Source organism: Sinocyclocheilus anshuiensis, unplaced genomic scaffold (genome assembly GCF_001515605.1).
Source record: "Sinocyclocheilus anshuiensis isolate Anshui unplaced genomic scaffold, SAMN03320099.WGS_v1.1 scaffold25, whole genome shotgun sequence".
In the NCBI taxonomy this organism is placed as follows: domain Eukaryota; kingdom Metazoa; phylum Chordata; class Actinopteri; order Cypriniformes; family Cyprinidae; genus Sinocyclocheilus; species Sinocyclocheilus anshuiensis.
Genome location: NW_015536477.1, coordinates 224890 through 238744, shown reverse-complemented (window position 1 = coordinate 238744; position 13855 = coordinate 224890). Strand labels below are relative to the sequence as shown.

General features: G+C 38.2%; 1 protein-coding gene across 1 annotated transcript in view; it reads right to left on the bottom strand.

Annotated features, from left to right (window-relative positions):
- The window catches only part of dacha (dachshund a), a 160483-nt gene that overhangs the window by 20673 nt on the left and 125955 nt on the right, over nt 1-13855 (bottom strand). Inside the window, exons 4-7 of the mRNA XM_016450796.1 lie at nt 12636-12788; nt 11022-11194; nt 9645-9780; nt 9287-9361 (exon numbers count right to left, since the gene is read on the bottom strand). Of these exons, the coding sequence (XP_016306282.1) occupies nt 9287-9361; nt 9645-9780; nt 11022-11194; nt 12636-12788 (537 nt within the window). The remainder of the gene's footprint in view (nt 1-9286; nt 9362-9644; nt 9781-11021; nt 11195-12635; nt 12789-13855) is intronic.

The following is a 13855-nucleotide window of genomic DNA, read 5'->3' as shown; positions in this document are numbered from 1 at the left end:
CAAGAAGGCGTGACTCTGGACTGCACACTTCCATAAGTGCTTACACTCCCGAGAACTCGAAAGCTGAAACACAAATGTGTGCTCCTGCTCTCGGCCCTGCACCCACAAATATACAGGCTCTTAAGTTTCAAAGCACTTCAAAATATAGAGCACAGGGTTTTTTGAATGTTTTACTATTGGATTTTAATATTACAATTAATTTATATGAATTATGAATGAATGATTTAAAGGGTTAGTTCACCCAAAAATGAAAATTAGCCTATGATTTACTCACCCTCAAGCCATTCTAGGTGTATATGACTTTCTTCTTTTTTTGAGACGGATCCATTTGGAGGTATATTAAAAATTGTCCTGGCTCTTCCAAGCTTTATAATGGCAGCGGGCAGGTGTTTCTGTTCAACAGTCCAAAAGAAGTCCTATAAAGCGCATCCATCCGTAATAAAAAAGTGTCCCACACGGCTCCGGGTGAATAAAGGCCTCTTGTAGCGAATCGATTCTTTTTTGTAAGAAAAACATCCACAACATATTCGGTTACACCAAATACACAAAATAATGATCTTTAAAAAAGCATCATATGACCCCTTTAAAACATTATAAAACGTAATCCTAGCTTCCGCTAACTGTCGTATGCGCGTTCATTCTGGGTGGATGACATAGGTGATATGCGTGGCGTATGCGCAGGTGAGAAGCGACGAACGCAGAAGCAGAGAGGAGAGAACAAAACAAACCACCGGTCACGAATTAGAAGTACAAAATGAGGATTTGTAAAGAAAAATGTCTGAGGATTTTGATATAAGCGAAGAGAAGACTGGTTTTCCTTTGCTAAAGTAAGGAAACTTTGCTTCCTTTGCTCCTGTAAACAAACATTGGTTTTCGCGAGACTAGCATATTCTCACAGGCGCTTACGCTACGCATACGTCCTATGTCATCCACCCGGAATGGCTTCCACGTACGACAGTTAGCGCAAGCTACAGAAAAGTGGTTATAACATTTTAAATATGGATATGTTTCTTACAAGAACACATTGATTCGCTACAGGAGGCCTTTATTCACCCCCCGGAGCCAGGTAAGACACTTTTTTTTTTTTTTTTTTTTTATGGATGGATGCGCTTTATTGGACTTCTTTTGAACTGTTGAACAGAAACACCCGGTCACTGCAATTATAAAGCTTGAAAGAGCCAGGCCAATTTTTAATATATATATATATATATATACACTGTATATATATATATAAAACTCTGATTGGATCCGTCTAAAAGAAGAAAGTCATGTACACCTAGGATGCCTTGAGGGTGAGTAAATCATGGGCCAATTTTCATTTTTGGGTGAACTATCCCTTTAAGACTGTGTAATGATGTTAATATAATGGCAATTAAGCACATTTTCTCCTACATTTTTATTACTGTAATATGTCCAGATGTTTTTTATTATTATTGTTGCTGTTGTAAATACCATTACTCTCAGTTCTATGTACTTAAGTGATCTATGTCATTAAGCATACATGTAAGTGCAAATTATATAATGAAAAAATTTAAATGCTAACATGATGGAAAAATGTAGGATTTCATTTAAAATATTATTTACATTATTTTACGTTATTTTACCTTTTTGTTCTTAATTTGCCACCATACAGTAGTAATAAAAAATATATATTTTTTGCATTACTATAATGAGCATTTGAGAGAAATATTGAAGTCATGAAAATAATGTTAGAATACAAATTATCTTAATAGTCCTAAAATATGCTTCATTTTCTGTTTCTATTCATTTTTTGATTAAATATGGCATGTTTTTTGACCTGTGTGAACAGGTGAGATTCGCTTAGTCTCATTTGTCAGCTTTTACTAAACATCACAATGTCGATCACATAAGGTTAAGTGAGCACACAACACTTGTTCTAAACCGTTTGTGCCTCTGGGAAAATTAGTGGAAGGCAAAGGTTAGAGGAGTTTGTATTTGCAATTAAGAGAAATCAGGATGGGGGAGAAAAATGCAGGAGAAATAAACCAAAAATAACTAAAAACAGAGATTAAGAAAATGGGGAAACCGAGAGGAGATCAGGCCTTCCCATCGAAGCTGATGCCACACAAACTCTGATAAAGCCTTAGCCCGCTAGAGAAAAAAAGCTTGAGAGAGACCGATCGCCCCTCTGTTAGACATTTATTCCCAACAAGATGGCAGTGTTTGACAGGAGGCGCCGGGGGAGCCCTAAAGCATGGGGATCCAAACGCCTGGGAGGTATTTATAGCTGTGAGACACAGTCCAATCAGAACCAACTCACAGAGGAGTAACACGATGGAAGAAACTCCTGGATGAGCAACCTCGCAGATTCACAAACATACAGAGATGTGTTACTGGATAGTCCTCAGTCTAAACAATTACCTGCAATTTATATGAAAATAGAGGGTTTCCTAAGGAACCTACTGTATTGTTTATAACAGTAAAGGTGCGGTCACAGTTACAGATGCTTTGCGAAATGCAGGAGAAATCCAGTAATTTCAATAAGAATCCACTGAAATTGGGAGTTTCGCATGAGGGCGAAAAACATTCCGCTTATGTTCAAGTTGGCAATGCAAATTCGACGCGATGGTCAACAGAAAGCTGCTGTGTGAGTTGTGCTTCATATGTCTATGCTATTGATAGTGGAAAAATAAACCTTTTTTGCTAATTAGACCAGTAAGTAACCACCTAAACTAGCAACTGCACAAATACACACTAAAAGTTTTGTGGCAGCCTATGCAACATTCACATTTTCACATCTTCATAAATGAAAAAATCTATTTAAACTTACTGGTTTGTTGACTTGCTATAACAAAAATTCAACAAAGCACAGAAACTTCCTACCACTAAACCGCAAGCTGTATTACCGGCACAGTCAATGAAAGCGATACAGCGCACGAGTCACTCCCTATCACCTCTTAATTTCGTTCTTCAACTTCAAATAATTCTCAGGGGTTACACTTCCAAAACTTGAGGTCCACGGGGTCCCTGATTCACTAGAGCGCGGAATAACAAGCTACATTAAAACCAGGCCCCCAAAAGGAAATGCACAAAGCACTTAATGAGCTCAACCAAAGCAAAGGACCAATGTTCGTTAGTTAACCCCCACGATACATACGTATACACAAAAAAGATGAAAGCAGGACAATAAAACCCTAGCAGTAATAGGTTGGAGAAGGAAGTGAATGAGGGGGTATTAGTCTATACTACATTTTAACAGCCATATGCAGGCTGGACCGCAGAACATGTTTGGGCCTTTCTGGAAGATAGAGAATGGTGGGAATGTAAAATGAAAGAATAGTTGGTGCATTGAGAGCTATAAAAGTGGCACTGCATTGATCTTTGCCCTGTTTGGTTTGAATATTCTGAAACTGGAAAAGTACAGTGGTTTTTAAAGCTTAGATTTATCCGTTTAGCAGGAAAGCCAACTAGTAATCAACAAAGAATTGAACTAGAAAATTCAACTATTTTTGACTTTTTTTTTTTTTTTTCCACTTTCACAAATGGGTGTAAGAGAAAGTAGACCGGCAATGATGAGGGTTAAGGAAATAATATGAACTGGACTCAAACCTCTGTTTCCCAAGTAAGCACTACGGCTCAATGTGTCACAAACCACAAGGCCATGGTGGCAACAAAACCGACAAGATTTTAAGATCTACAAGCATCAACATATTCAAACTTTTACCAAGTGTAAAACTCCTTTTTAAAGAACGACGTAGACTAAGAACAAACCGAACTAATTTGAGTGCATTTTCGCTTAAGTCTACAGGAAAGGGCAATTTAAACTAACAAATACACCTGCAAATAAACAGGAAAGTAAACAAACTAGAAAAGAGGCCAGGCTGTGTTTTCCTGACACTCCAGCCCTGTGTCTAATGAATGTGTACATGAAATGAGCCTTAATGAGCGCTTCCTTCTCCCCCAATTAGCGTGTGAATAGCGGTAGGTGGAATATTAAATGAGAGGAATACTAGGTCAACACCGCAGCCCTTAACCTGCGCACAGGAAGAATGGACCTGCGAGATAAACGCGTCTCAAGGGACACTGAAGAGAACCCGAGAAAGTTTCTCTCATGCAGTGCAAAGTTCTTTCATTTTTTTTATTTAGAAATGTGAAATCATTTGTAACTTTGTCTATTTGTACAGGATGCTGTAACTGATCAGAATATGATTTGAAATGCCAAATGAAAAGGCCTTTAGCATATTTGCGTTGTGGCTAATGTAAATGCTATTGTATATCTGTATAAAGGTTGAACTTTTACATGTATGCTAGCATATAAATCTTGTATTATAATCATAATTACCTTGTTTCCGGGGACGTATACTATTTATTTTTTTCACAGTACAATGTTATCTACAATGAGAACGTCCTCTCCCTCTGATACCAACCGTTAACGACTAGCATTACAATCTAGCTTGCTGTGCTGTAAATACTTGCATGCTTTTTACATAAATACTAAACATTTTTTAATAGTTTTATTCAAATGTAGTACCTACTAAACTGTATACGATTTCAGATGCAGCTATTTTTTTTAAAAACACAAAAAAGCCTTTGGCTAACAAGCTAACAGTTTAGCCTATAGCTTAGCATAGTGCTAAGTGGTTAAAAAGCTAATTTGATTAGCTCAAGCAAGATATCACAATAAACTAAAGGACAAATTCATTATATGTGTATGATGTAGAGTTAAGCCTGTGCATGTCTATGTTCATGGCTTTGTTTTCTCTGTTAACTTGTAATTTGCATTATTCAATTCTGGCTCGTGTATTGCTTTCTTTTATCGGTACGACTATCTCTGTCCTCCTTGGGGCAACTTTACTTCAGATGCGATAGTGACACCGCACAAGAGACCGCGCAAGCCTGAGAGACAAAAACCTGTTCCAACTCTTCCCTCAGAACCAGAGCAGAACACAAGCACCTGTCCTCACCCTTCTCCTCCTCTCTGCCTTCATCTGTGTGTGTGTGCGCGGGAGAGAGGAGGAGATAGAGCGCACATAATTTATCACTTGTGTTCTCGTCCAAAATTCATGTGTGTGTGTGTGTGTGTGTGTGTGTGTGTGTGTGTGTGTGTGTGTGTGTGAGAGAGAGAGAGGAGGAGATAGAGCGCACATCATTTATCACTTGTGTTCTCGTCCAAAAATGTCGCTTTTGTGGGGTGACTTTCAACCGTGCTAACCTTGCCCCAAATTGCTAACTGTAACAGTTTACTTTTTCTTTCCAACATGTCATTGATTTTCCTCGCATAATATCTGTTCCTCATCGTTAACACAAAGAGAAACACTGTGCGCCGCGAGCAGACCCTCAAACCCTCCAGCCGGAGAGCTCTCGAGGGCCGCTGGGGCCCCGCAAAGGGTCTTGGTTTAATTAAACCATCACAAACGCGCTTAGAACAGCAATCAAACTAATGATCAAAAAGGGTCTTCAAAGCCCATGGATGGTCCCCTTTGCACATATCTGAAGGAGGAGCTTGCGAATAAACAAACAAAAATGAAGATTAAAAATACGAGGCTCGAAAAGCCAAGAGCTTGCTGTTTGAGGCCGGATCCCTGACTTGGAACGAGGTAAAGCGATCGTTTCGGTTCCTTTTTCGCTTGTTGTGACTTATTTACCAGCACGCTTATCTCAAAGGGCGAAACAATGGCGCACATTTCTATCAGAAATCATTACAGGCCATTTCAAATCATTTCCGCGCAGCTAATTTCATAATAGCGGAGGGAAACATTGATTGTAACCAGATGCTACATATCTACTCTGTGGAAAACTGGACAGAGCAATTACGGAGCAGTAGTCTCGGCCTACCCATGCTCCCTTTCGCACACACAAACGTACACTAAGTGCTTCTATAGCCAAAGTGCTTCACATCAGCTTAAGCCAAATACATTAGCACACTATCATACAACACGTATAGACTCTGGGCTAGACTTTGTGTAGAATGAAGTGATTTCAGAAACCAAAACCAATGAGAAACACGCTGGTACCTGCATAGCACAATGTCTGGTCTGACATCCAGATTATGGACATATATTTCATCCTAATCAAGGTGTAAATGAAACATCCTTTCAGTTATGGAAAACAGCCATACATTTATGTAAAGTTGTTCACTTGGTTTCTGCTCACAAAATAAGTTGTCCAATAATTTGGGATTCAGTTAACAATAATAATAGGCCATACCTAATGTCATTGATGTATGGAAAAGTGTTCCGTTTACTATTTAATAAAAAGGAATCATTAATATACCTGCTGCATGGCTTCATTATACTTTTCTCAAAGGCCTGCGAGAATCAGTGGCCTGATTGTAAGATTAATGTTAGTGTGTGCTAAATGCTTCGCATATGAACCAAAACCACACTGAATAATATCAGAATTTCCTTTTGCTCTTTAAGAAAGGAGAGACCCTGCCTGCAGTGAGAGCAGCTCCTGTTGGCATTCAACCAGCCCTGAGTGAAAGAGAGGTAAAGAGAACGAGTGATTTATGGAGAGCTAGAGAGGGGGTTCACTCGCTAAAGTCCCATTGAAACACAGTGCTCCTGGCCCCGGGCTTTACCATTCATCACCACGTCAATTTGTTTATCATCACTGACACACACACACACACAGAGAGACAGACAGACAGACAGACAGAGGCTAAACAGTGTTTAAAATTCAATGGCCCTTTCGTGAGGATTCAAGAAAATGGGCCCCAAGTAATCTACACTTGTGAGTCTCTGATCTTTTCAACTTTAGGTTGTTAACTTTAGATTTGAGGTTGCAAAGAATTTAAAAGAAAATGAAGGTGCAGTCACATTTACCATTGTTCGGCAAATTTTCACAGGCAAAATCCAGTCTTTTCAACAGAAATCCATGTGATTTGGAATTTTGCATGAAGGCAAAAGATTTGTCAGCACAGATTTCACATCAGGTTCAAGTGCTCACCAACAGAAAGCTGCTTGCTTGGTTTAAAAATTTTGTGTTTGTGAGCTGTGCATCATATATCATTACACTGTTGACAATGGATCTCACCAAATTTTGCTAATGTGACTAATTTTAACTATTAAATATTACCAAAAGAAAGGGATGTTCCAGTAAACATTACATTTTAGGTGTTAAACTGTACTGCATGTACAGTGGCATTGCCACACCATTTGTTCTACAAATATAAATGATACCTCAAATTACGCTGCTTTTAAAAGACATACATGTTATTTTTTCTGAGTGACTAGACTTTCACCTGTCAGGCAATTAAAAATGGGAATAATCCCATAGACCTAAGTCATATGTAGGGGACAGAATATCATCGAGACTTAGGGGTGGCTTTTTTGAATTAGGTCAATAAGCAACATCCTGACAACCACCCAGAACACACTAGCATCGCTAGAGTTTTGGACAGGCAAACACTCACAAAATATAAAAATGGGCTTTTCTGATACACATGTGGTTCTAATATATTAAACAGTAAAAAATAAAATAAAGATAAATAGGTTTAAAAATAGATTAATAGGTTTTAAAAAATAAATAAGGAGGATATAAAATAAAGGGGGAATGAATTACTGGTCAATGAATAGACACACACTAACAAGAACTGAAGAGAATTCATACCAGCATGTAATACAATTCCAATTGGACAGCACACTGTAGAATTAAACTAGAACAGACATATTTGATATAATCATGGCCAATCTTTACTAAGTCAATCCTCTCAGGTGTTCAGAGCGGTGTGTGTGTGTGTGTGTGTGTGTGTGTGTGTGTGTGTGTGTGTGTGTGTGTATGTAGGTTAAACTGACGCTCAGATTGGATAAAGTAGCGCAGAAGTCTACTGATACGCATTTGAAGATGTGTGATAGTGAGTTTGGACTATCCTGGAATGAGAGGGAGAGACTGAGAACATGAAAGATTAAAAAAAAATAATAATAATAGGAGTCTTCGTGTGTGAGTACGTGGTCAGTGACCTAAATTTCCTGGTTCCTGCATTCTTTTCTCAACCCTGCAGTAAATGCGGCATGCTGCACTTTTAAAAACAAGAGTCGTTTGCTGTATTCACGTATTTATGTGTGTGTGTTTGGGGTGGATTCTTTTCCAGACGCATTAATAAAATATGTTTGGAGGCCAGGTGCACACTGAATCTCTTTAAGAGAGCCTCGGGGCATCTTTGCATCGTCTCCTCCCAACAGCCCTGTGTGTGATGTGCGTTAGGGGCCGCCACCTGCTGTACCAACACACACTCGCACACAAGTTACGCAACGGTGCCTACACACACACACCGCAACATTTGAGATTCTCACACACACACCTGCGTATCATTGTGTCATAGAAAAACATTTTCTTATAATGATGAATTACGCATTTAGCTGCACTAACAGCTCTCTTACACTCATCTACTCACACAGGCTGTAAATATGAACTTTATATATGTTCAGTTAAGCTCCTAATTAAGTCATTAATTAAAAGAGAAGTGTTGTGATGCTGATATACTGCCAGTCTAAACCAACAGGGTGTAAATTTCACTAACGAGCATCAGTCCGCATTAAAATGTTATGCGTGATGTCAATACACTCGGCAGTGTTAAACCGACATCATCTAGGAGTCAGCTGCGTTTACTACATTGTTCCTGAGACGATGTTTAAAATGTGCTCTACATCTCACATCTGAGTGGTGTGTCTTCCACATGGGTTTTTGTATTGTTACTACAACAAATAATAATTGTGGGATTCTTTGTTTTTATGTGCACAGGAAACATTCAGTTGCGCATAGGAATTTGAGATATATAAGGTGAAATACCTATGTATTCAGTTTCATTTTAACATGTTTATAAGGCCACCCAAAGTGACTGTTATGTATATGTGGTTTCAGTTGTTTCTGCATTTTTCTGTAAATCTAGATTAAGTGAAAAAGTTATCGATAACTCCTGATTAGTTCGTAAAAACGTTCATACAAATTTACACATTACTCTGTAAAGCATTTTTACTTTCAATGAGGACAATGAAATTACTTGGCACTGCAAACTTGCATTACACCTTAGGATACGGTGTTCATTTACTGCTGCATTGCAACATTTCACTGGTGAAATCCAGTAATTTCGCAAAAGGATGAAAACTCCCCACCTGCAGATTTTACATCAGGTTTATCCGACACAAATTTGTTGCGTTGACTGACAAAGTTGCGACAGAAAGGTGCTTCATGCATCATTACAGTACAGACAATTAAGCTTTTTTCCCCCCCAATTTCTTTTTTTATGTGAATGCACTTATATATGCTGCAAGCGAGCGACACACAGTGGTGTAGACAGTGTTTAGTGCTTCAGAGAGGAACTAACCTTTCTCTTTAAGGATTTTCTTCATATTGATGCCGGTGTCTCGTTCTGGTAGTTCTCCATCGGTCGGGTTCAAAACTGCACACATAAAGAGAAAGCATGCATCCTCAAGCTTGTCCCCAGAAGTGATGTAATTCTGACAGTGATGTAATTGTCTCCCATTGGGAGCATTCTAGAACGTTGTCATTTATAAAAAAAACTACTTGTAATGTTTTTGCTTTATGCCTTTTTCATTCAAAAAAAGTTTACTTTTGTGGGTGGGTTAGTCTGTAGTCATTATAATTGGCTTTATAGAAAACGATCAGTCTACGGTCTGATAGCATTTAAACTAAATGTGTATAGTATGCGTGTCTGTACTGACCCAGGCGTTCAGGACTCTGTGTGTGTGGGTTTGGGGAGCTGGACACACTACTGCTAGGGTGGGAAGAGGGCTGTGATCCGGGACGAGGGGCTTCCTCCAGAGATGGAGCAGGAGACGGACTGTCCTGTACACACTCCTGACACACACACAGAGAGATTCAGTTCACATATTCTTTACAAATGACTCAAACAGGCCTGCCATTTTAAATGAAAAAAAAAAAAAAAAAAAGTAAAACCAAAACCCACATTTTGTTGCTTGAAATAAAATAAATGTTACCTAGTATTAAACTAAAACTAATAAATATCATGTAGATATATTTAAAAAAATGACAAAAACAGTATTATTAAAACTATAAACCTAAAGTGAAAACAGACAAAAATAAAATCAAATTCAAAATATTAACAAAAACTAAAATAGGATATCAATACAAAAATAACAGTTATGATAATATGATTGATTTAAAATTTCCATCAACACTATGATTTTTTCCCCACAAATAAAATCTCTTTAATATTTCTTCTAGACATCAATGAGATTACATGGAGTCTCCTGCTTCTCAGGTGTTTCTCCTGAGAAAAATGCCCCTCACAGACCTCAACAATATCTCAAAGAGTGCTCAGATTTGCTAGAACATTTCTCATCACATTCTTCCAAAAAATTAATTCTCTTTCTTTTCTATACAGAAATTGCCTCATTGCGTCTATTTATTTTTCGAAAGGATTTTTAGAAGAAACATAACTAAGAAGTCCAGTAAATCTAACCAAAATTGTATTTTTTTCACAGTAAAAACACATTATGTGCGTTATATTGTGGTACCCAGACAGAAGCTATTGCTACAGTATTTTAAGTGCATCTGTGTGTGGCAGTGAATATCTATATAAGCGTGTGTACTGTACGCCTCAGGCCATTTCTGCATCTCCGAGAAACACACAAGTGTCCTCCTCCAGTTGTAAATTGACTCACACACTCTCCTCTAAGGGGAACATGGCAGTAAGATAACAGATAGTGTTCGTCTTTAAAGTCTGCATCTAATATTCCCTAACACGTGCTCCGCACGGACCCAACAGAACATTTATTCTGTTATTCCTCCTCGGAGTATTTCGAATCAAACTCTCTCTTGTAGAAATTAAGATGGTTTGGTATACAGCTCTCTCCCAGGTGTTAAATGGCTCGTAGAGCGAGACCGGCTCGTATCTACCGTTTCATCGGAGCAAGACACCAATCCGAGGGGATCTGCGGTTCTCTGACTGATGTGCTGTGCACGCGGTGAAAATGAGCTTACTCTAGCTGAGAGATCTGAGCGCACATTAGAGTCCTAATGAATGACTTCTCTGCGTTTGGCCACTGAAGTCTCAACTTTGTGGCTGCGTGTGTTACCTTGATGACGGTCGCTCCTGCTCTGGACAGGGGGCTGTGCATCTGAGCAGCTGCGGCCATGTTGGCGATGGTGTTCAGGTGGTTCATCTGGTTCATCGCCATGGCAACGGAGGCAGGCGGCAGACTGACGGGCAGCAGGGGGTGGGGCATCATCATAAACGGCAGGTCCAGCCCTGAAAGACCACAATAGAGACAGGGAGAGACTGTTTATATGGAACTTAGTTGGTAAACTGCGATGCAGTAATCACTTCTGTTGTCATAGTTTTCACATGACATAAAATCCTTACAGGAACACCCACCTAGAGGGCAAAACTAAGACAGTGATATTAACACACCATGTTAACTTACATGTTAAGCATTTTCCTATAGAAAACTAGTATAAAGAAAATGCTTATTGCAATAAAACCATAATACTGGAGGACCAAATTCAGCATTCAGATTATTAATAAAACATACTATGTACAGGCAAGCAGATTAACCCAGAACATGAACGCAAAGTTGCATTCATATTCTGGGCTCATCTGCCTGTTTATAACATGCATCATCACAAAAGTTGAATTTGATCTTTTAATATCGCTGTCTCAATACATTAGGGCACATTAAGTGTTTTAGATTGTCCCACTGTTTTAGTGATTGAAATACTGCAGCAGGTGCTGTAGGACTTGCAGTTTGTTCACATGTCTTTGTGTTTCTTCTTTTGAGAGGTGATCTAAATATTTGTGGCTTGAAACCGATGGAAAATTGACCGGCCTGTGCTGCAGTTCTATGGATGTTTTGCCCTCCAGGTTTCTGCGCCAGTCATGTGGCTGAAAACTATGAATATTCACCCTTTTTTCTATTTTAAAGGTGATGTTAAAATACTCTACCAAAACAATCTCACCCGCCTGACACCGCAACACTGGCTCAACCAATAGCATAAAGTTGGGGGCAGGACTATCCGATTGTCTGACCAATGGTAGATAGGGGCATGTTCAGGAAACATGTTCGAAAACTTTCATCATTTTTACAATTCCACAATTCACCTTCAATAAATGTTTTGATTTATTAGAGATTTATTCATCAGTACAGCTTTGTTATGCTAAACAAGAAAATGAATTTTTAATTTATGTATTTATATACCACTTTATACAATACAGATTGTTTCAGTGTCACAGTAATAAAACAGCGCCAATTTATGATTATTTTAATTCATTTATTTTGTTTTTCAAATAACTTCTCTTTTATGGTTAAGTACCTGAGATTGTGTAGGTGAGGGAAAATAATATAAAAAAAAATATATCATAACTCATATTTTACAATCCAGTCAAATGAATCAAATCAATGTTTTCCTCCCAGTTTCACTCAAATGATGTCACATTACAGAAGTGAAATGTGCATGAAATACTGTTTTGTGTTGTCTTTAAAAACAAACAAAAATGAAAAACACTTGACAGTCATGAATACACTACACAGTGACTTGGATAACAGTCTAAATGGGCGGCCTGAACGGGAGTATGCAGTGAAGCAAATAATGAATGACTAACACGACGTGTAGCTCAATCGGGCCGAGCAGAATCAATACACCTGGAGCTGGTGATCAAGTGAATGAGTGGATGTGATGAATGAATGACTCACGGTTAGCCAGGAGATGACTCTGCTGTAGGGAAGAGAGATGAGACCCTGACAGGCCGTGCTGAGCGGAGAGGCCGGCATGAGCCAGACCATGCTGGGCACCAGAGGAAAGGGGGGACTGGAGTTTCTCTTTATCCCAGGACGACTCGCTGCCGCCTGGGGACAGCAGAGAGATAGAGAGGGAGACTGAGTGAGAGTCCGGATCCCTAAACGGAGCCAAAACTCCACATGTAAGCACAGAGACAAGACTGGAGAATATATGGGTAGAAACCAAAACCAGGGCTTTTCTTGTTCTTTTGAAATAAAACTTTTGATTGGTACTATGCAAATATATTATAACATTCAGAATCATGAGACTATAATTTAAAAGGACATTATTTGATCAAATATAATTTGTTCAAAAATATTATTTGATCAAAAATACAGTAAAAATAAGATACGGTAAAATGGTTTTCTATTTTAATATATTTTCAGCAGTCATTATTCCAGTCTTCAGTGTCACATGATTTTTCAAAAAATTATTCAAATATGCTGATTTGGTGCTCAAACATATTATGAACATATTACATATTAATATATAAATTAATAAAAAACATTAAAAAAATAGATTATAATCAGTATAAAAATGAAGCCTATTTTGTATTGTATTGTGACATTTTCATGACATTTTCCCATTATTTTAATGTGTCTGAATGTATTAATTTTGAGCTTGCTTAATTTTGCATTATTGTAATAAAATGCTTTTTTTTTAATATATAAATGAGCAGAAATTCAAGTCAGAACAACATATACTATCATGATGTGTATATAAATAAATTTTTGTATTATATTAATTTAATATTTTAAATATTTGCAAAAAAAAATAATAAAGAGAACAGTTATAAGTGAAAACTTATAGAGGGTGTTTTAAATTGGGGATTGGGATATGACGCAGGCCAGATTCGAGCCCATGTTCCCGCCAATCTGACCGCCTCCACACCTACAGACAAAACTCCTGCACAAAATCCCATCTCTCCCCAGGCTGTTATAGAGTTAACCCCTCTACCAATCACTCCGAGCTCATCCCAGAACACATGACATCTGGGAATTAATCACTGGAATGAAATGCAGCAGAAAAGCTAGTTGCAAAGTGCCATAAAACAACTTAAGTTGAATTAGTTGAGAGAGGAGGGAGAAGGAATGCAAGCAGAGGAGAGGAAATCAATTGTTAATTCTGCCTAATA